At 44.8% G+C, this 23,411-nt stretch overlaps 1 protein-coding gene across 1 annotated transcript in view; it reads left to right on the forward strand.

Annotated features, from left to right (window-relative positions):
- unc5b (unc-5 netrin receptor B) overlaps nucleotides 1-23,411 on the forward strand; it is a 232,047-nt gene that overhangs the window by 139,163 nt on the left and 69,473 nt on the right. The window contains exon 2 of the mRNA XM_068020412.1: nucleotides 15,003-15,224. Within this exon, the coding sequence (XP_067876513.1) occupies nucleotides 15,003-15,224 (222 nt within the window). The remainder of the gene's footprint in view (nucleotides 1-15,002; nucleotides 15,225-23,411) is intronic.

The raw sequence follows: 23,411 nt of genomic DNA on the forward strand, positions 1-23,411 counted from the left end.
CAGTGAACGGTCAGACATTTCTAAATACATTTTATGTACATATATATCTGCACTTGTATCTCTATGCAAGCTTTCTGGCTAAGTTCCACAGTGAATAGATGATGTGATTTAGTATTTTAGTTATTCCAGGGTAAGTGGTGAGTGGCACATTGCTTGAATTTCATTGCGGAGTGCTTCTGTGCTTCAGCCTGTTGGAGCAAAAGGCATTAAAGGAGAAGATGAGGAAACAGTACAACAGGGGTTCTGGAATCGAGAGCACGTGTGAGCAATGGGAACAAAAGAGTAGGTCATTCAGACCCTCGGGCATGCTCTGCCAGTCTGTACGATCACAGTTGATCTGTACCTCAACTCCCAATTGTAAAGTCATGGGCGACCTGCTTGTTAATTGACCAGTGTTCCAGTTATTTCAGAAGTCACATCCCTAACTCATATCCTTTCTTGTTTGCATTAACTTTAGAAATCCCAGGGCTGCTCTACAGGGGACCCCACACATTCTCAGTAACCGCAGGGAGTTTGAGAGGAGACATGAGCACAAAGTGTCTGTAGAACTCCTCCTCAATTTTCTCTTCAAATGCTGCAGTCTCCGGGTTTTCTGCACAGCCTCTCCTGCTGTGGTCTAAGCTGAGAGCAAGCCAGAGATTAACGGTTTATGCTCTGAGCCTGTTTTCACTTGTCCATTGTCCGAATTCACAGCCCCCTCCTCCCTGATATGACGCAGCACGCTCCTTGTTCTGGTTGCTGCTCAGCGCAAGAGTTCAGGGATTTGGCTTTTTTTTCCTCCTCTAAACAAGAGGAAAGAAAGCGAGCTCGCAGATGTGTAAATTATTCAGACTCTTTCAGCAGAAAGTGAGTGATTTGCTTTGCAGACCAGTTGGGGAAAATGCAATGATGGTTTCTGCCACTTCAAACATTTCAGTTCTGGTCTGAGCCTCTTGGAAAACAGTTACCGCAGTTACTTGAAAATAAAATCACACCCAACCTGAAACCTCTTCTCAACATCGTCACCCCACCCCAACATAACAAGGCAAACAATTGTTCATGACTGACATACCAGTTGTTGCTTAATTTCATGTTTTTGTTGTATGAAGCAATGGTCTGTATATTAGAGTAATTAGGGTACTCCCAGGAGCTAACCTCCACCAGGTATTGCTTTTTTTTATTCATTCATGGGATGTGGGCGTCACAGGCCAGGCCAGCATTTATTGCCCATCCCTAATTGCCCTTGAACTGAGTGGCTTGCTAGGCCATTTCGAGGGCATTTAAGAGTCAACCACATTGCTGTGGATCTGGAGTCACATGTAGGCCAGACCAGGTGAGGACAGCAGATTTCCTTCCCTAAAGGACATTAGTGAACCAGATGGGTTTTTACAACAATCGACAATGGTTTCATGGCCATCTTTAGACTAGCTTTTAAATTCCAGATTTATTAATTAAATTCAAATTCCACCTTCTGCTGTGGTGGGATTCAAACCCATGTCCCCAGAGCAATACCCTGGGTCTCTGGGTTACTAGTCCAGTGACAATACCAGTATACCACCACCTCCCCTATATTGGTGGAAATGGTGCTGCAACTGTGACAACCGAATGGGCAGCGGCTTCAAGAGGGCACAGAGGAGATTGCCATACACGGGCACCGTAGCGTGCTGTGGCACCAGTTCGCCTTCACTGCAGTGAGCATCCTGCCAGATGAAGGCACCAGGGCAGAGTTTCAGGGTAAGATGAGGTCCAGAAATGGTGATTCTATTTTACTTTCTACTTTCCTTGTGGGTCCAGGGGGAGTAGGAGCAACCTCTTTACCCAGAGAATGGTTAGGATGTGGAAATCACTCCCACATGGAATGGTTGAGCTGAGTAACATAGATACATTTGAGGGGAAGCTAGATAAGCACATGAGGGGGAAAGGAATAGAAGGATATGCTGATAGGATAAGATAAAGTAAGGTAGACGGAGGCTATTGTGGAGCATAAACACCAGCTGGGTGCTGTCGACTCGTAATTCTATGCATAGCCAGCCAGGTGAAGGCACCAAACATTACTTCATATTGCACTCATTGTGCTGGAGCTATGTTGGTTCAGGGTGTGTGAATAAAGCTTTCTTCTTTCGTGTGATGTAAATCCCTTTTCCGTGTCCAGACTCTGATAGATGTGAATTGATTCTAACATTGACCTATAAAGAGCCATGATAGTATCATAGTCAGGAAAGATTACAGTAAAGCAATCTGAATTGGTTCTGCCCATGCAGGTCAATTGGAATCAGCATCTAACTGATATGTGCAGAGATACATTGTAAACCCATTATAGGGAAACTCAACAGATACAGCGAGGTGATAATAGTTGAAGGGTAAATTGTCGGTAAGGTACAGAGGAATTGTAGCTCTTAACAATTTACCATGCCAGCATGGGGGGATGGGTAAAAGTGTCCATGTCGGAACCCCATTTGTTTTTCAATCGGGGATAGTGTTCACTTCTGGCAGAACAAAGCCAGGGGTTATTCTCAAAATAAAAAAGCGGGGCAGAAACTGTTACAAGACCTTCAGTGATAGAAGCCCAGTGAAAAATGTTATTGACATACTTAGGGCACCATAAACTGCAGGTCAAAGGTTCTACAGCTTCCCAGAGATTTTCCATTGGTCCTGCTTGCTTGGCATGACTGTGTACAGAGTTGTTATCGAGTAGTTTATCAGCCAGTTTTCTTTTGTAAACTGATTTGAATTGGATGCTGTGTTGGGAAATGGGTTCTCTGCTCACTGTTTAGTCTCTGACATCAAGATGTCGAGGAGTTTGCCACTGCTGTGGCTCAGTGGGTAGCACTCTTGCCTGAGTCGGGCGGTCAGGGGTTTGAGCCACACTTTAGAGACTCGAGCACATATTCCAGGCTAACGCACCCACGATAAGCTGAGGGAAAGCCAGAGATTAACGGTTTATGCTCTGAGCCTGTTTTCACTTGTCCATTGTCCGAATTCACAGCCCCCTCCTCCATGATGTGACGCAGCACGCTCCTTGTTCTGGTTGCTGCTCAGCGCAAGAGTTCAGGGATTTGGCTTTTTATTTCCCTCCTCTAAACAAGAGGAGAGGAAAGAAAGCGAGCTCGCAGATGTGTAAATTATTCAGACTCTTTCAGCAGAAAGTGAGTGATTTGCTTTGCAGACCAGTTGGGAAAATGCAATGATGGTTTCTGCCACTTCAAACATTTCAGTTCTGGTCTGAGCCTCTTGGAAAACAGTTACCGCAGTTACCTGAAAATAAAATTACACCCAACCTGAAGCCAGAGTGCTGTGCTGTCTTGAGGAGCCGTCTTTTGGATGAGATGTTAATCACCTCAGGTGGACATAAAAGATCCCTCAGCACTATATTGAAGAAGAGCAGGGACATTCTCCCTGGCATCCGGGTCAACATATATTCTGTCACCAACGCCAAAAATAAAACTGATTATCTGGTCCTCTACCTCATTGCAGTTCGTGGGATCTTGCTGTGTGCAGAATGTTTTCTACATTCCAACACTTCAAAAGTATTTCATTCCTGAGGTCATGAAAGACTCTGCAGTAATGCAAGCTCTTTTCTTACAGCCCCTCAAAAACGCATGGTTGGTAGGTCATTGATAACTATGACAACTGGCGACTGATTAAATGAGGAGAGGTTGTATGTTGCACGCATTAATGATGAGGCTTTCTCCTCCATGGGGCGTATCAAATGTCATGAAACTCCAGAACGAGTCAATATTCCAAGATCCGTTCACAGAACTTTTCCCATCCTTTAAATAGACAGAAGGATTGATTTGCTCTTTCTTCATTTATTGATGAGCTTCAATCCATTTGACAAGGAAACTGACATCTCATTGACTTCCTGTTTTCAGACCCAAGTCACATTGAAAGTGCAACCCTCTCATTAGCTTCTGGAGTTCATAGAATCGTAGAAAGTTTAAGGCACAGAAAGAGGCCACTTGGCCCTTCGTGACTTTGCCTGTTATGGTGCAAACTGTATCATTAACCACAAACTATGACCAGAATATCTCTCAGCTTCTGCAAAATGTGCTTTAGAATGATTTTTTTTCCTAAGTAATGGTAGTATCACCCCAATAGTATTTGATTACCGAATGAGGCCATTCGGCCCATCATTCGTGTGCTGGCTCTTTGGAAGAGCTATCTGTATAGTCCCACTTCCCCTGCTCTTTTCCCCATAGCCCTGTGAGTTTCTTTCCTCAAGAATTTATCCAGTTCTCTTTAGATTGTTTTTATTGAATCCGATTCCGTCACCCTTTCAGGCAGTGCATTCCAGATCATCATAACTCACTGCGTAAAGTGATATTTCCTGATGAGGCCTCTGGCTCTTTTGCCAGTCACCTTCGATTTGCATCCTCTGGTTACCAACCTTCTTTGCCCGCGGAGATCGTTTCGCCTTATTTACTCCTATCAAAGGCCCTCATGATTTTGAACACCTCTATCAAATCTCCCCTTATCCCAGCTTCTCCAGTCTCTCCAAATAACTCAGGTCCCTCATCCCTGGTGCCATTCTGGTAAATCTCTTCTGCACCATCACCTAGGCCTTGGCATCACTCCTAAAGCGCGGTGCCCAGAATTGGAATACAATGCTCCAACTGATTTGAGATTCCAAAGTGAGGGGTTGAGTCGGGATTTGACCTGTGCTCCTTTAAAAGCAGAGGTGATGGTGTGTCAAGTGAGATGCCGGGTGGGAGATGGTTATAACAGCAAGAACAGCCCATTCTAAACACTCCAGGGGAGGCAACCATGTGCTGAACTCTACATAATGGGGGTTCCATCCCGAAGCAATATGATGAGTTTGGGAAGTAAAGCAAGGGATAGTGCTTATGTTGCTGGACTCCTAATCCAAAGGCCGTGACTAATAATCCAGAGAACGTGAGTTCTAATCTAATCCCAATTTGAAAATTTCAGTTCAATTAAAAGAAAATTTGGAAATAACAGCAAAAGTGACTGTGGAATTGTCGGATGTGGAAATCCAATTGGTTCACTGATGTCATCACCATATCCAGGCCTGTACATGACTCCAGTTCCACCTCAATGTGACTGACTCTTAACTGCCCTCTGAGGTATCCCGGTGAGCCACTCAATTGTGGCACAGACTGCAGCAGTTCAAGAAGGCGGCTCCTCAACAGCAACTAGGGATGGACATGAAAAGCCAGCCTTGCCCATGTCACTCACATCCCAAGGATGATCTTTTAAAGCTGGTGACATCATTGATCACAACAGTGAACAACAGCATTCTCAACCACCACCAAGATGTCTTGCTCTGCATATTTAGAGAATTGTTTGCAGCCAGAGGCAACTACAATGGAGACGATGTTTCAGGACTTTAACACTGGCTGTTGAGAGAACAGAAAAGCAGGGAAATTGTACATCGACAAACAGCGTCCCTACCGAGCAGGTGATGCTGCAAAAGCCTGAACTATTAAGCAGCAGTCAGTTAACTAAAATAAAAACAAGAAATGCTGGAATCACTCAGCAGGTCTTCCTTGTAAAAACAAGGAAGAAAAAATAACTAAAAATGAAAGTAAAATGGGGGGCTGTCATGCTCTGAAATTATTGAACTCAATGTTCAGTCCGGCAGGCTGTAGTGTGCCTAATCGGTAGATGAGATGCTGTTCCTCGAGCTTGCGTTGATGTTCACTGGAACACTGCAGCAATCCCAGGACAGAGATGTGAGCATGAGAGCAGGGGGGAGTGTTGAAATGGCAAGCAACCGGAAGCTCAGGGTCCTGCTTGCGGACTGAGCGGAGATGTTCCGCAAAGCGGTCACCCAGTCATCTCATCTACCGATTAGGCACACTACAGCCTGCCAGACTGAACATTGAGTTCAATAATTTCAGAGCATGACAGCCCCCCATTTTACTTTCATTTTTAGTTATTTTTTCTTCCTTGTTTTTACATTTTTTACAATCTTTTTTTTTTTTGCATTTATTTCATTTCATCTTAGTTTGTTCAGTTTGCTTACCCACTGTTTTTTTTTTCAGGTTTGCACTTGCTGCTGTTCAATATTCAGTGTATTTACACCTAATCTGTACTAATGCTTTGTCTTTCAACGCACCATTAACATATTGTTTGCCTTTTCTCCGTGACCTTTTGGTCAGCTATGTGGCCTGGTCCAATTTACACCTTCTCCTTTGTTATCTCTTGCCCCACCCCCACCTCACTTGCTTATAATCTGTGACTTTTCTAATATTTGTCAGTTCCGAAGAAGGGTCACTGACCCGAAACGTTAAATCTGCTTCTCTTTCCACAGATGCTGCCAGACCTGCTGAGTGATTCCAGCATTTCTTGTTTTTATTTCAGATTTCCAGCATCCACAGTATTTTGCTTTTAAGTCAGTTAACTAAGATCTGTATCACAGGGTGGTCTCTTGGATTAGTTTTTGAACACCTAAGCGGCCAGAGGAGGATTTTCCCTGTTTTTTTCCCTCCAAATTGGTGGGGTTTTGTAGCTGATTTTGCACCTCTCCAAGAAGATTACCTGGCATCTGGGCTAAGGAGTGTATGTATCGTGATGCACAAGACATCATAACTCCTGTGAAACAGACTGAATGGACCAGCAAGTTTTTTCCTGTGCATCATAACCCATAAATTCATATCACTGAGGTAAGTACAGTGTGAGCCACTCATCCTACTGGACTGATACTTCAGCTAAAGCACGCAGTTTCATGATTATGGCACTTAACTGCATCTTTTATGACTCCTTTGTTTTTCTCTTCCCTACTCTGGTCAGGAAGCTCAATCTAGTTAGCGATCGCCACATGCGAGAAACTGCTCCTGGACATCAGTCCTGAACTGACCTTTTTGTAGAGGTGAGCCTCTATAAACAACGTCCAAATCACACGCAGCTTCCACAGTGCGGACTGCGACACCGACCACTCCCTGGTGTGCAGCAAAGTTAGACTCAAACCAAAGAAGCTGCATCACTCCAAGCAGAAGGGCCACCCGCGCATCAACACTAACAGAAATTCTTATCCACGGCTGTTACGTAAGTTTCTAAATTCACTTGAAGTTGCCCTTCAAAAGACTCCTGCAGGGGATGCAGAGACCAAGTATGCCCACATCAGAGATGCTGTCTATGACTCAGCAATGACCACCTTTGGCAAACGTGAGAAGCAGAATGCAGACTGGTTTCAATCTCACTTTGAAGAGCTGGAACCTGTCATAGCCGCTAAGCGCATTGCACTGTTGAATTACAAGAAAGCTCCCAGCGAGTTAACATCCGTAGCACTTAAAGCAGCCAGAAGCGCTGCACAAAGAACAGCCAGGCAATGTGCAAATGACTACTGGCAACACCTATGCAGTCGTATTCAGCTGGCCTTCGACACCGGAAACATCAGAGGAATGTATGATGGCATTAAGAGAGCTTTTGGGCCAACCATCCAGAAGATCGCCCCCCCTCAAATCTAAATCAGGGGACACGATCACTGACCAACGCAAACAAATGGACCACTGGGTGGAGCACTACCTAGAACTGTACTCGAGGGAAAATGTTGTCACTGAGACCACCCTCAATGCAGCCCAGTCTCTGCCAGTCATGGATGAGCTGGACGAACAGCCAACAAAATCAGAACTCAGTGATGCCATTGATTCTCTAGCCAGTGGAAAAGCCACTGGGAAGGACGGCATTACCACTGAAATAATCAAGAGTGCCAAGCCTGCTATACTCTCAGCACTCCATGAACTGCTTTGCCTGTGCTGGGATGAGGGAGCAGAACCACAGGACATGCGCGATGCCAATATCATCACCCTCTATAAGAACAAAGGTGACGGCGGTGACTGCAACAACTACCATGGAATCTCCCTGCTCAGCATAATGGGGAAGGCCTTCGCTCGAGTCATTGTAAACAGGCTCCATAAGCTAGCTGAGCGCGTCTACCCTGAGGCACAGTGTGGCTTTCTAGCAGAGAGATCCACCATTGACATGCTGTTCTCCCTTCGCCAGCTGCAGGAGAAATGCCGTGAACAACAGATGCCCCTCTACATTGCTTTCATAGATCTCACCATAGCCTTTGACCTCGTCAGCAGACGTGGACTCTTCAGACTAGTAGCAAAGATCAGATGTCCACCAAAGCTACTAAGTATCATCACCTCATTCCATGACAATATGAAAGGCACAATTCAGCATAGCGGCGCCTCATCAGACCCCTTTCCTATCCTGAGTAGTGTGAAACAGGGCTGTGTTCTCGCACCTGCACTGTTTGGGATCTTCTTCTCCCTGCTGCTCTCACATGCGTTCAAGTCTTCAGAAGAAGGAATTTTCCTCCACACAAGATCAGATGGCAGGTTGTTCAACCTTGCCCGTCTAAAAGCGAAGACCAAAGTACGGAAAGTCCTGATCAGAGAACTCCTCTTTGCTGACGATGCTGCTTTAACATCTCACACTGAAGGGTGTCTGCAGAGACTCATCGACAGGATTGCGGCTGCTTGCAACGAATTTGGCCGAACCATCAGCCTCAAGAAAACGAACATCATGGGACGGGACGTTAGAAATGCTCCATCCATCAATATCGGCGACCATGCTCTGGAAGTGGTTCAAGAGTTCACCTACCTAGGCTCAACTATCACCAGTAACCTGTCTCTAGATGCAGAAATCAACAAGCGCATGGGTAAGGCTTCCTCTGCTATGTCCAGACTGGCCAAGATAGTGTGGGAAAATGGCACACTGACAGGAAACACAAAACTCCGAGTGTATCAAGCCTGTGCCCTCAGTACCTTGCTCTACGGCAGCGAGGCCTGGACAACATACGTCAGCCAAGAGCGACGTCTCAACTCATTCCATCTTCGCTGCCTCCGGAGAATCCTTGGCATCAGGTGGCAGGACCGTATCTCCAACGCAGAAGTCCTCGAGGCGGCCAACATCCCCAGCTTATACACCCTACTGAGCCAGCGGCGCTTGAGATGGCTTGGCCATGTGAGCCGCATGGAAGATGGCAGGATCCCCAAGGACGCATTGTACAGTGAGCTCATCACTGGTATCAGACCCACCGGCCGTCCATGTCTCCGCTTTAAAGGCGTCTGCAAACGCAACATGAAGTCCTGTGACATTGACCACAAGTCATGGGAGTCAGTTGCCGGTGATCGCCAGAGCTGGCGGACAGCCATAAAGGCGGGGCTGAAGTGTGGCGAGTTGAAGAGACTTAGCAGTTGGCAGGAAAAAAGACAGAAGTGCAAGGAGAAGGCCAACTGTGTAACAGCCCCGAGAACCAATTTTATCTGCAGCACCTGTGGAAGAGTCTGTCACTCTAGAATTGGCCTTTATAGCCACTCCAGGCGCTGCGCCACAAACCACTGACCACCTCCAGGCACTTACCCATTGTCTCTCGAGACAAGGAGGCCAAAGAAGAAGAAGAAGAAGACTGGAGAAGGTGCAAAAGAGATTTGAAAGTAGGATACCAGTACTGGGAGGTTATAACTATCAGAAAAGACTGAACTGATTGGGGCTCATTTCTCTGGAAAAGAAAAGGCTTAGAAGTGGCCTTTACAATTATGAAGGGTTTGATAGGGTAGACATAGAGACGATGTTTCTTTCCACTTGCAGGGGAGACCAAAGCTAGAGGCATAAATCCAATGAGGAATTCAGGAGAAACATATTCACTCAGAGAGTGGTTAGAATGTGGAAGTCACTGCTCCAAGGAGTAGTTGAGGCAAATAGCATAGATACATCAAAGGGGAAGTTAGTTAAACACCCGAGGGAGAAAGGGATAGAAGGGTAACCTTATAAGGTGAGATGAAGAGGGGTGAGAGTAGGGTGTGTGCACACTAGCTGTTCCTCATCCTGCAGTCAATAAATTTGAAATAGCATTGCTGAAGAATCTTCTCATTTCCGCTTAGTATCTTGTGTATGTGTAAAGGTCCCTTCATGTAATCCTCCCCTCAAGGCTGAGGAGTTTTTATGACATTTCCCCCTGACTTTGCCTTGCTGGGTCTTTCATCATGTGATGCCATTCTTTCAAACTTTAGCCTTCGCAGACCACCCAAAAGCAAATGCTTGTGGGAAATGCCCTGTCAAACGAACCACACATGAACTCCCTGCAGCAGCAGTCTGATATTTCTGTGCAGCTTTACACCACCTACTGCATTTTGTAGCTCTGCGGGAAGCCAAGACATCTTGCCAGTCATGATTTATGATTTGGAAACGTGACATGGGTTTATTAATGAGACCCTTCTCCAGATTATAAATGGCGCCTTTCTTGCACTCACAGATCGACCTGATGCATTCCTCTATCGTTTTTCTAGAACACAGAGTGCTTGTTCCTGTGAGCACACACCGTGGTGTAAAGTTAAATCTGTACAAGCTGAGCAACCGCTTAATAAAGAACAAAGAACAAAGAAAATTACAGCACAGGAACAGGCCCTTTGGCCCTCCAAGCCTGCGCCGATCCAGATCCTCGATCTAAACATGTCGCCTATTTTCTAAAGATTGCACCGTGTTGTTGGACAACCCACATTTCTTTCCTTCTCCTTGCCAAATATTGGCACGCTCTTGGGACCCTGTAGTCCTAACTTCTGAAAAACTGTCTCAGGTAGCCAGTAATATAACCTGGTCTAATTGCATACAACATGTTTTCTGTTAGGATACTGTAATCATGCTAGTGAGTCTACAAATGCTGAAGAAAATACAGAAATCTGATGACAGCTTGTCAGAACTTTCAGAGTCTCCGTACCCAGTTTGAAAACGTATGTTTAAGCAAAAGAAAAAATCAGCTTGCACTTATCGAGCACCTTTTCACAACCTCAATGTTCCAAAGTGCTTGACAGCGAATGAAGTACTTTTCTGCAGTGTAGTCATTGTTATAGTGTAGGGAAACACTGCAGCCACTTACTGCACAGCAAGCTCCCATGAACAGCAATGTGATAATGACTAGATAATTTTTTTAATGATGTTGGTTGAGGGATAAATGTTAGCAAGGACACTGGGAAAAATTCGTCACTCTCTCAAAGAACAGTAGGCATGGGATCTTTCACATCCACCGGAGAGGGCAAATGGGGCCTCAGTTTAATGTCTCATCCGAAAGACGGGTGCATTTAAATTGAGCAGAGTCCTGTGACGGCGATGAGCAGATTTCAGTGTATCTTAGAGAAATCATGTTGACTTTGGGAGGCTTTGCTGGCATAGCATGACCGTCACATTTGCTTGTACCTCAGGCAGTCAGTGGAAGGGAAAAGTAGTTCACTGTGTGAAGTGCATTGAGACCTCTCGATAGGCTGAAACGTTCACTAAATACAACGAGGCCAAAAATAAAAAAGATAGACTGTGCAAAACTGTTCATTATTTTTCACTTCTTAATGTTCTTAAGGGAAACTACAAGGGGTCTTATTTCTCGTTGGACCCAACTGCATGGAAAAATGAGCCTAGGTTTCTAGCTGGGCTTCTTTTTCCTCCACAGGTCAGTTTGACCTATATAATTGTTTCATTCCACCCTGGTACGAGCCAAGCCTTTCATGTGGTTGGAGTGATAATTCTTCACCAATAGCCAAGACCGATGCCTATGGTGGAAAATTACAGCTACTTGTTTTTTTTTCGTTTTTGCCTTCACTCGTGGGTCAAACAAATGGCAGCAGGACCTGCTCCCTTGAAAAAGTACAGTCCAGCCATCTACACAACAAAGAGCTATTCAGAGCAGCTTTTTGAAACCCGTGAGTCAGCCTTCAACCATGACTTAGTGGGTAGCACCCTCCCCTCTACAGTCGTTCAAGCCCAATTCCAGAGACTTGAGCATCTCACGTGACGCTCCCAGTGCATTACCGAGGGAGACCTGCACTGTCCGAGGTGCCATCTTCCGAATGAGATGTTAAACTGTGAGCCTGTCTGCCCTCTGAGGTGGATGTAAAAGCTCCCATGGCATTATAGCGAATAGTGGGCAAGTTCACCCCAGTGTCCCGGCCAATGTCTGTGCCTCAATCAACACCTAAAACAGGTGATCTGGTCATTCTCTCATTGCTGACGTGTGATGGACATACAGTAGCTGGAATATTTTTACATCGAAATCAGCCAACTTTTCAAACCTCATAGGTTAGTAGATTTGTCAAACGAATTGCTTCAGTGGACCGAAGGAGAACTACGTTACTGTTTATGGTTGCATTGCTCTAATTTGTTACAATAATCCATTAACAAATATTGTATTGTGAATATAATATAAAATAAAAACAAGAAATGCTGGAAATGCTCAGTAGGTCCGGCAGCATCTGTGGAGAGAGAAGCAGAGTTAGCGTTTCATCATTGTGAATATAATATTTGACCTATTTCTAATTCCCCACTGCCTTGCATTCTGTAACTTTCTGGTAACACAAAAGATCCTCAGTTCGTCATCCAGTCAATCACCCCAGACAGAGTCCTACATAGGGCAATGGTTTTGACAGTGGCGCAGTGGTTAGCACCGCAGCCTCACAGCTCCAGGGACCCGGGTTCGATTCCGGGTACTGCCTGTGTGGAGTTTGCAAGTTCTCCCTGTGTCTGCGTGGGTTTTCTCCGGGTGCTCCGGTTTCCTCCCACAAGCCAAAAGACTTGCAGGTTGATAGGTAAATTGGCCATTATAAATTGTCACTAGTATAGGTAGGTGGTAGGGAAATATAGGGACAGGTGGGGATGTTTGGTAGGAATATGGGATTAGTGTAGGATTAGTATAAATGGGTGGTTGATGTTCGGCACAGACTCGGTGGGCCGAAGGGCCTGTTTCAGTGCTGTATCTCTAATCTAATCTAAAAAAAAATCTAATCTAATCATATATTAGTACATTATAGACTGACAACTGCTGTTGGTGTTGTATAAATATTTCATGCAGGTGTATCAGGATCATTTCTCTGCTGTTTTAATCAAGATAGTAACCTGTGTAATGCCTCCATTACAATAACAGGAAAAGGAATTTGACATGTGAGTTAAACACGTACATGATGTCGACATGAGTTCTTTCTATCCTTAATATGTAGAAAGAGCATGCAACGTGTCCCTTTACACACAAGAACATCTGTGTCTGCCAGTGAAAGACAGAGTACAATGATATGGTATGCAAATTGTGTTATTCCACATTGATTCACATCTTTTTTTTTAAAAGCCTCTGAATAATTACATTTAATGCTAAGGAGTCCTTTTGCATTCAGAGGTGATCGCTGTTTGTAGTGGAGGATCTGTAAGACAGAAGCAAAGTATGAATAATCAATATTACTCTCAACTAAAACACTTCGCAGCCATTGCTTTGAGATTTGAACTCTCTTGTATTTATGGAATGCCTTAAATGTAGAAAAACATCTCGGTGTTTTACAGAGGCATAATCAGGAACGAAAATGGCCTTATTGCAATGACGAAGACACATTATGTGTGGTGGGCTAGAGCTCGGTCAAAGAGGTGGATTTGATGTAGGATTCTAATAACAAGTAGTCAGGATGGAGGGGAACATTTAGGAGCAGAGGAATTTAGTGTGTGTAGGGATCGCCTTAAAAGATTGTTTGGATTTTTATACGTTTCCTTTCTAAAATCTGTTGCTAGGCAGAATAACCAAAAATGACTTGTTTTTTTCTTTCTTTCAATTAATTGCAGACCACTGTCCTTTTGTTATTCTTTGCTTATGTCTCATTGTTGGGGTCAGTGTCCTTTTGAGCATACAGCAAGTTTTGAACAAGGGCTGTCTTTGAGGGAAACAGCAAGCTAGCTGTTAATCTGCAATACTGCTCTCTTTCTTTCACTGCAACTTCAGCAGTAAACAAAAAGCAGCCTGCTCTCTGATTTTGCTCTATTGGTGTTTCAATACAAATAGTTTGTTCCTCGATAGGTTATCGATCCCAAATTGGTTTTTACCTTGATCATACTGACTGCACATCCTTCAATTACCGTTCATACTTAAATCCATTTTGCCCTTTTATCAAGTATTCATCCTACTAATCACCAGGTTTCAAGTCCATTCCTTTATCCATCGAATGGTTCCTGGGTAAGCATCATGCCTGAGAGTTCCCAATCACGAAGCCTGATCTGTCAACCTTGATCAAATTGAATGGTGGAACAGGCTTAATGAGCTGAATGGACTATTCTGTGCCTATGAGCCAAAAATAATAATTCTAACCGGAAGCTAGACAGGCATTTAGTGAGCAAACCAGTTTAGGGACAATCGGTGAACTGTGTTTTCTGAACTCCAATGTTAATCAGGTGGTCTGAAATGCGTTCTTCTGGTTTTGTATGTCCCTGTGTTCCCACTGGCCTCGTATAACCATAGTAAAATTCTGCTGGCACTATCAGTGGGTGGGTGCCCACTTTCAATATTGTGGGGGCGAGGAACCTTGCTGAGAGGGAGGAAAAGGCATGTTAGTTGGGCAAAGAAGAGGGCATCTGAGGAGAGGAATTTGCAATTTATCTGATCCTTCACAATCCTTGTGCATACACAATCCTTTCTGATGAAATGATAAGAGCCCTTATTTTCTTTACGCAGAGCTACTGTTGAAAGATAAGTGGCATTGTCGACAAGAAACTGCAAAATTAGTTGGCGAGTACAGTCCCAGTCTACACGGTGCAGGCGATTAAACAGTAAATAGCTTTGGGGAGAAGGAAAGAGAGAGAGGAAATATGAAACCAAGCTGAAAGGTGAGAGAGAAAGCCTAGGCAGTGGATACTGCATGCTTCACAGGCTCCAAGTGCAGAAAGATCCAATTTTCAACACAACGACAAATCTTGTGTCAGCAGAGGAAAGGGATGGTTGGTTGTAAATATGGAGAGTATAAAAGGGCAGCTGGTCTGGGTTGGCACGCTGTTAAACTAAACAATTCCTTATTATCTGTCCTGAAAGACACTGTAAACACATTAGGCTGCAGAAAATGCACTGCACACTTGTTATGACACCAGGCTGATTGATTAAGTGCTGGAGTTCATTGTAACTTGTGTCATTATCTCAGGATAATGGACAGCCTTTGGATCCTGTGTGACTAATTTCCCATGATGTATATTAAATGCCACGCAGTTAAACCTTCCTTAAATACTCTTCAGTAATCTCCGTCCTCCTCCTTTATAACCCATAGGATCTGACTACAGTGACGTGCTGCCTGAGTCCTTCCCCTCGTCGGCAGCAGAGCCTTTGCCGCGATTCCGGGTGGAGCCGGATGATGCCTATATTGTGAAGAACAAGCCAGTAGTAATGACCTGCACGGCAACCCCGGCAACACAGATCTACTTCAAGTGCAACGGTGACTGGGTGCACCAGAAGGACCACGTGACTGAGGAGAACGTGGATCAGGTCACAGGTAATGCGCAAAGCCATTCCAGTCCCTTGAATGCTCTTCTTGCCTCTTTGGCCAGAAGGGTCGCAGGTTCAAACCCCACTCCAGGGACTTGAGCACAAGATTTCCGCCTGATGCTCCAGTGGATACTTGAGGGAGTGCTGCACTGTCAGAGGTGCCGTCTTTCAGGTGAAACGTTAAGCCGAGGCCCCGTCTGCCCTCTCTGGTGGACATTAAAAAAAAAATCCCATCGCACTATTTCAAAGAAGAGCAGGGCAGTTCTCCCAGTGTCCTAGCCAATGTTTATACTTTAACCAAGTCCCCCCCAAAAAAAATGTTCTGGTCAATATCATATTGTTGTTTGTGGGATCTTGCTGTGCACAAATTCACTGCCCCGTTTCCTACATTACAACCGTGACTATACTTCAAAAAGGTACTGCAAAACACTTTGGGACATCCTAAGCTTGCAAAGTGGCTGGATAAATCTTGCTCACCTGAGTTCTTGCGATTTTCTTTGCAGTGTTGTTTTCCCTGTAAATTGAGAATATCTATTGCCCATTAAACCCAAATAAAGGAATCCTTCTGGTTTTAAGTTCTCCCTCCCCAATTTTCTCTGCTTCTCTCTTAAAGGTGCCAGTTTAAACTTGCATACCAACACATGACAAAGAAGGACATGAGACCAGCTGTTCCATCAAATTTGCCCTGACCCTGATTGCACAAAGTGATAAACACAGGGTGACAGTTTTCATCACTCGCTCAGTTACTGTCAGAATGAGAAAAGCTAATTAACGCTGAGGCGATAACTGCTACTTGTAAGGGCATTACATCTTCCTGGTGAAACAGCGATTTACTTGTTCTGTTAATTTAGTGTACTGTACACAGTATTTGCTCACTATACAGTCTGCTCGACATTGGGTGATCCCTTTGCTGAACACATCTGCTCAGTCCGCAAGCAAAACCATGAGCTTCTGATTGCTTGCCATTTATATGCTCCACCTCACCCCCACTGTAACCTCCTCTGTTCCCAGCCTCCTCCACTGCTGCAATGAAGCTCGAGGTATAGCAGCCCTTGTTTCGATTGGACACTTTACAGCCTTCTGCACTCAACGTGAATTTCAGATGGTGAACTCTGCCCCCATTTGGCAACTCTGGTTGGATGTATTTCTGGAGGTTACATCACGTGACCTTCCACCTCCAACCACCCCACTCAATCAAATCGCCTTTTTGTTTTAATCATGTCTCATATGGAAAATGCCCTATAATATCTCCTGGGTGGTGTTTGTAGCAGTGTCCTGGGGATTAATCTTCAATTCCTGGAGACTCCAGGCCAATTCTGGAGGCTTACCAACCCCTGCCCCCCACACACAGTCCTGCAATCACCTGAGGGTGGACACAGCGACCCGACTAAATTGCCAACGAGTCATTGTTCCAAGTGCAGACAGAAACCAGGGATGCATGTCTTGGTCCACCCAACTGAGAGCAACTGAGATGCTGGCACATCTTATTCTACATCCTATTTGAAATTAATTAGACCTGGAGGACTGGGATGGCCTGGTTTATGCACTGTTGCTTTATTTAATTTTTAATTTAATTGACTTAATTTAATTGGAACAAAACCAGTGGGGAGATGGAAGAACATTTTTTAAGCAACACAGTGCAGTGCAGTGGTTAGCACCGCAGCCTCACAGCTCCAGTGACCCGGGTTCAGTTCTGGGAACTGTCTGTGCGGAGTTTACAAGTTCTCCCTGTGACCGCGTGGGTTTCCGCCGGGTGCTCCGGTTTCCTCCCACAGCCAAAGACTTGCAGGTTGATAGGTAAATTGGCCATTGTAAATTGCCCCGAGTGTAGGTAGGTGGTAGGAGAATATGGGGTTAATGTAGGATTAGTATAAAATGGGTGGTTGTTGGTTGGCACAGACTTGGTGGGCCGAAGGGCCTGTTTCAGTGCTGTATCTCGAAATACAAGCAGTAAGTTATGATCTGGAATGCACCGCCTCAAAGGGCCGAGGAAGCAGGAATTGGATAAATACTTGAAGGGGAAATAGGGTTGTGGGGAATGGAACTAACTGGATTCAAAGAGACAGCATAGGCACAATGGGCTGAATGGTCTCCTTCTGTGTTGTATAAATCCTAAATCAGAATACCAAGATCTGTTGGTATGTGCTTCCTGTGACATATGTAAATTAATGGGAAGCCAGGTTTAACCTTTATACTTGTGAAGCTCCCATATATGCACCAGAGCAACCCGTGAAGCCAAGCTACCCCTTGCCTAGATGGTCTACAGTGGGATTGTTCTACTGTGTGGGTGCAGCAACAGCACACCGAAGCCCAATCATTGTTCCCCCGACATCCATACATGTACAAGACAGGATTTCCCCTGCGTTTCCACTCAATTTGCAATAATATGGGGTGTGAAGGGGCAGAATGTTAGGCCACAAACTCCTGATGCTACCTTTTTATTAGGCCGAAATATATTTTTCTCTCAGAAGGTCCCAAGAAACGTTTAAGGAATAGAAGGATCTACTGACAGGGTTAAACAAATTGGACAGGAAGAGGCAAATGTGGAGCATAAACACCAGCAGAGGCTAGTTGGGCTGTTTCTGTACTGTAAATACTGTGTAATTCTATGGAAGTGCAAGCACCCAACTGAGGATATGATGATGATGGAGTGACGCCATGTTTTCCATCTTTAACGCCTCAAACGTTGGACACTGAGGCTGCCAAGACTTAACTGGTGCCTGGTGTTGATGGGGAGACGGGGGAATGCACAATAAAGAGCTGCTGAATGCAACGGAGAGAGTGGATTGAGCGCAATAACCTGACTGCAGCAAAGCTCAACCTTTTGTCAGCGGGAGCCGGGTTGCAATCGTAGGCAATGCCGCCTAGTTCTCCGTGCATCTGCCATTGCCTGTCTCCTTCTCACAATGTCCCAACCCCGACCCCAATTTGTCATCATCCACCCCCCCACCATGGCCCCTTTCCCCTCCCCACAAGGCCACTGGAATACTGGCGAAAGCCCTCCACAAACAGTTTAAATGAGGCTGTCCCTGGAAACTCTGCCCAGGTCACTCAACCTCACCGCCCACCATTCCAAGCGCCGTTGGTGAAGTTGAACAGACTCTCCAGATGGAACTATAAAACAGCGGCTGGATCAGGGGACGCTGGCTGGTTTTTCTTTGTCTTGCCCAGGGGAACGATATCTAAAACCACTCTCAGCACAGACCACGTTTCATTTTATAAAAATATGCTCGGAAAGGGAGTATGCAGAATATGAACAGGAGACAGCTAAAACTGCTGCTAAATGCTAATGTCTGTTTATATTACAAGGAATACTCATCAAACTTTGAACAGACCTATAATTATGCATTCAGCACACAGTCTCCATAATGTCTGTTCTTGCATGATGCTAGTATCATGTTGCTGTTGATACGCATCGTTCTGTTATGTACATATATATGTTTTCTTTTTAGCTCTGCTTATTTGCTTCTTTAACAAGACACACAAAATGTCCTGTCTTTTTAAGTAGCACTTATCAGCTTTTGTGCTAATGATCTTTCCTCATTCCAACAATAACAGGCAGGATGATGAAAACTGCTTCCCTGTATATTTAATAGCGGATATTTGATCACCGAATCAGGGAAATTACAGTGAAAGGCCATTCAGCCCAATATGCCCTGGCTGGTGCTAGGTTTTCAATTAGAGCTACTAATTCTAACTACATTCCCTTTCCTTCCCCCCCCATACCCTTTCCTTTATGAATACTTATCCAATTCCATTTTAAATTACATTCTTGTCTCGAACTCAATAACCACTGAAGGTAAAGCTTTCCATGTTCTGAGAGCCTCCGTACAAAGGAAGTGTCAGAAGAAAATAAGCACTGAAGAATTAGGAGCAGGAGTAGGTCACGTGACCCCTCAAGCATTCGGTAAGATCATGGCTGAACTTCGAACCCAATTCAACCTTCCTGCCCAATCCTCATCTCTCTTGATTCCCTTAGGTTCCAAAAATCTGTCAAGTGCTATTGATCCATCAGTTTCGCTCCATCGGTATCACCCTTGCATCTGATTCAGAGGTTGTGGGTTTAAGCCCCACTCACATGAACTGGGCCGACACTTCACAGTGCAGTATGGTGTTGGAGGTGCTGGCTTATAGATGTGATGTTAAACCTATTTGCCTATTCAGTCAATTTACACAGAGCAAGGTCCCACAAGCAGCAAATGAAATGATTGTTGATCTGTATTTTGGCAGTATTAGATGAGGGATCAATGTTGGCTGGCACACCAGGTGAGCTCCCTGGTCTTGGAATTATGTGTCAGCTGTGGCTCAGTGGGTGGTGCTCTTGCTTCTGAGTCCAAGGGTTGTGGGTTCAAGTCCCACTCTAGGATTTAAATGTAAAAGTAAAAGCTGACACTCGCGCGCAACGTGAGAGTATCCACGTCTTTCGGGACAAAATGTCTGCCCTCTCAAGTGGACTTGAAAGATCCAATAGTGCTCCTTTATAGAAGAGCAGAAGGGTTCTCCCCGGTGGCCTGGCCAATTTTTATTCCTCAGCCAACATCATAAAAACAGATTATTTGGTCATTATCACATTGCTGTTTGTGGGAGCTTGCTGTGCGCATTTTGGCTGCCGCCTATGCATTACAACAGTGACTACGCTTCAAAATCACTTCCTTGGTTGTAAAATGCTTTTGGACGTGCTGAATAAATTCAAGTCTTTCTTTATTGCTTGGGCTTGGAATTATATCGAGTGAAAGCCAAAGATCCCGTTAGACGAGGCCTCCCTTTAATATCTCATCCAACGTACAGCACGCCTTCAGTATGGCACTAAAGTGCCAGGCTAGATTATATCCTCAACTGGGTCTTGACCCAACAACCTTCTAACACCGTGAGAGCGCCTCAAATTGAGCCCAGTTGCCAAGGGCTTGGTTCATTCACCATTTTGGTTGGAGTGTGAGGTTCCAATTCTACTTAGTGGAATTTTATTTACCATATATGTATGACACTATTATTACGTGTGATTTTCTTGTTGCCAGTATTGAGGAGAGAAACCATTAAAAAAGAAAGTTGTCTTTTTGAGCTTTCACGCTATGTATTGCCTGCTGAAGTGAGCCACAGGTCTGGACTCTCTGACAGTGCTTGAAGAGGAGCAGAAGAAAAAATGCGTTGAGCAGTTTTTTCTTTGCTCCTGTCGGGAGCATCCGCAGGTCAGATTTCACCCCGGCTAAAATTGGTATAATGGATCGGCAGCTTTATAGAAACTGTCTGAATCTCATTTCCATAGGAATGAAAATTAGACAATTTAGTGAATCCGCACAACTGAGAAAATAACCGTGACCCTGTGTGCTGTCAGTCTGTGGCTTCGGGTAGGTCGGTACCTCAGTGAGGTGTCATACTGGAGCAGCCTTTTTTTTTAAAAGGATAATTGAGCATAAATAAATAATATTTGGCTGTGCTGCAGCTGAAAAGGCAAGTTTGGGACAGAGGGAGACATTTAAAATCTGGATAGTGTGGAGACGAGCCTTGAGATTGATCCCAAGTGTCAGAGGACAGTTTTGAGATAAAAGTGGAGAAACTTGGGCTTAAGGAGATGGGCTCTTAAAGATCCATGGATTAGGAAACGCTGTCGAAAAGGAAGATTCGGAAAATTACTTCAAACTGCGCTGGTAGTAAGATGAGTGGTGTAGAACAGGTTCAATCTTATAAAAAGCCAGTTGAAGGTTATTGATATGAAGTGATCGATGCACGCAACTGATTCAAAGTTAAAGTTCTGGAGGTGATGATCCCTGGAATGATTTAGCAAACAGTTGGATGGAATGGATGGGGCAGAATTGTAGGGTCTCTCTAGATGGATGGATGGGCTGAGTACCTTTCCTTAATTGTATCCATTGTGCAAATAGACTTCCTGATAACTACCTTTATTATGGTGGCTTCATTGAATAATACACTGCAAAAGGAGACCATTTGGCCCATCATGCCTGTGCTGGATCTTTGAAGAGCTATCCAATTATTCCCACTCCTCTGCCCTTTCCAGTTAGCCCTGCAGTTATTTCCCTTTCAGGAATTTATCCAATTTCCTGTTAAAAGTTAGGATAGAATCTGATTCCACCACCCAGTGCATTCCAGATCATAACAATGATTTGTTATCCAGTGTTTGACATTTAAACATGGCAGGAAAAAAATCTTGTCATTAAAATATTAATTTCAAATAGTTGAAGAGAATGGCATTTCTGTCTATGTCTATGGAGACGTTACCTTAGTGCTCCTGTTTGAAAGAAAACCGAATAGTTCTGGTGATTTGAACAATATCCAAGATCACAAAGATTAGGACCAGTTTAGGGAGTTTGTAGCCTCTCTTTCAATCCATTTACTTGGGAAGTTTTAAAAAAACTGTTGGCAGAACAAAAATCAACCCTCAAAAACAAGGATTATACAAAGAAATTAAGGGTTGAAGTTACAGTTAGCAATGTTAATATCTTCTTCTTTGGCCTCCTTATCTCGAGAGACAATGGGTAAGCGCCTGGAGGTGGTCAGTGGTTTGTGAAGCAGCGCCTGGAGTGGCTATAAAGGCCAATTCTAGAGTGACAGACTCTTCCACAGGCGCTGCAGATAAAATTGGTTGTCGGGGCTGTTACACAGTTGGCTCTCCCCTTGCGCTTCTGTCTTTTTTCCTGCCAACTGCTAAGTCTCTTCGACTCGTCACTTAACAAAAACTAACATTTATACAGCGCCCCTAATGTAGTAAAACATCCCAAAGCACCTCATGGGAGCATACTCAGATAAAAATTGATACAGAGCCAAAGTAGGAGACAGTAGAATAGGTGACCCAATGCTTGGTCAAAGAGGTAGGTTTTTAGCAGAGCCTTGAGAGGAGAGAGGTTTAGGGAGGGATTTCCAGAGCTTGGGGCCTAGACCGCTGAACGCTTACTTGCAATGGATGGTTGCTCACTGCTATTTTAACAGAATCGTTCACCTGTTGAAAATACAAGGAGAATTTGGAATGACTTTGTTGAGTGTTTGTAGAGTAAGGCAATTTCTGCTCTGAATTCCTCGGCTTGAAGGAGGGACTTCATTCACAGAACCCAAAGCTTGTTATTTATTCTAGTGCTGAACTATGGAGACTGGATACATTAGTGTAAATCTAAAATGCATTAGAGACCATTGGCTTTGGGACATGTTTCTAGGTTGCTGCACTGAGTAAATAGGGTTAGTTATTTGATATGTCTGATGGTTTCTGTTGAAAGTATACACCAGAGAACTGGTGTAAATTTCTAGTTTCACTACCCCCCTGGCTGCCCCTGGGTCCCATCGTTGGTTAACTTAGGTTACAATTGCGTTAGGTCTTGCATATGAATTTCTCAAAAGACATTCAGCAGGGAAAGAAACAAAGGAACAATTCCCCCTCCCCCACTCCTGGGTTATGTCAGATTGGCTCGACTGGTAGCATTTTGAACCCAAAGGTGGTGGGTTGAAGTCCCAGTTCAGAATTCAAGCACGTAATCGAGGCTGTGCAGTGCAAAGTATCGGCTGCGTTATTCTAGATGTTGTCTTTGAGAGAACATGTTAAATCAGGGCCCTCTCTACTGTTTCCGGTGGATGTTGAAGGTCCCAGTGTATTGTGTTCAGGCCAGTGTTTCTCAACAGAGGTCGACAATGTGTCCGTACACAGACACCAACGTCTGTGGTAAAGATTTTGAGGTCCGTGGTAATTTTAAATGTCCTGCTCCAAGTCTTTAAACTTGTGTTTTAAAATAACCTAGCGGCTAGGTTATTTTAAAACTAGGTTATCGAACATACGGCCCGCGGGCTAGTATCCGGCCAATCGAAGGTTTCCACCCTGCCCACCAGTCCTCTGTGACGGACAGCAGGCTGCCCGTGGCTCAGCTTTGATTGACAGCTCTCCTATTAATGTGTATGTCGGGCAGAGGGGGTAGGCGGGACCTGCATCTGATGGACAGCGGCTGCCTGTCTGTGATTGCTCAGTGTCTGTGACTGACAGTGGGCTGCCTGGGCGAGGGGAGTGCTGATTGGCGGCTCGCGGCGCAGGCGTGCTGGGATTGGCCGCCCCTGCTGTTTTCACGCGGTTCAAGGAGTGAGTGGGAATGGCTGCTGTAGGGGAGAGAGAGAGAGGGAGACTGAGGGGAGAACAGGAGGTGGGCCAGCACACAGCCAGAGGCAGGGGGCAGAGCGACATTGCGCTGAGGGAGCAGAGAGT

Source organism: Heterodontus francisci, chromosome 42 (genome assembly GCF_036365525.1).
Source record: "Heterodontus francisci isolate sHetFra1 chromosome 42, sHetFra1.hap1, whole genome shotgun sequence".
NCBI lineage: Eukaryota > Metazoa > Chordata > Chondrichthyes > Heterodontiformes > Heterodontidae > Heterodontus > Heterodontus francisci.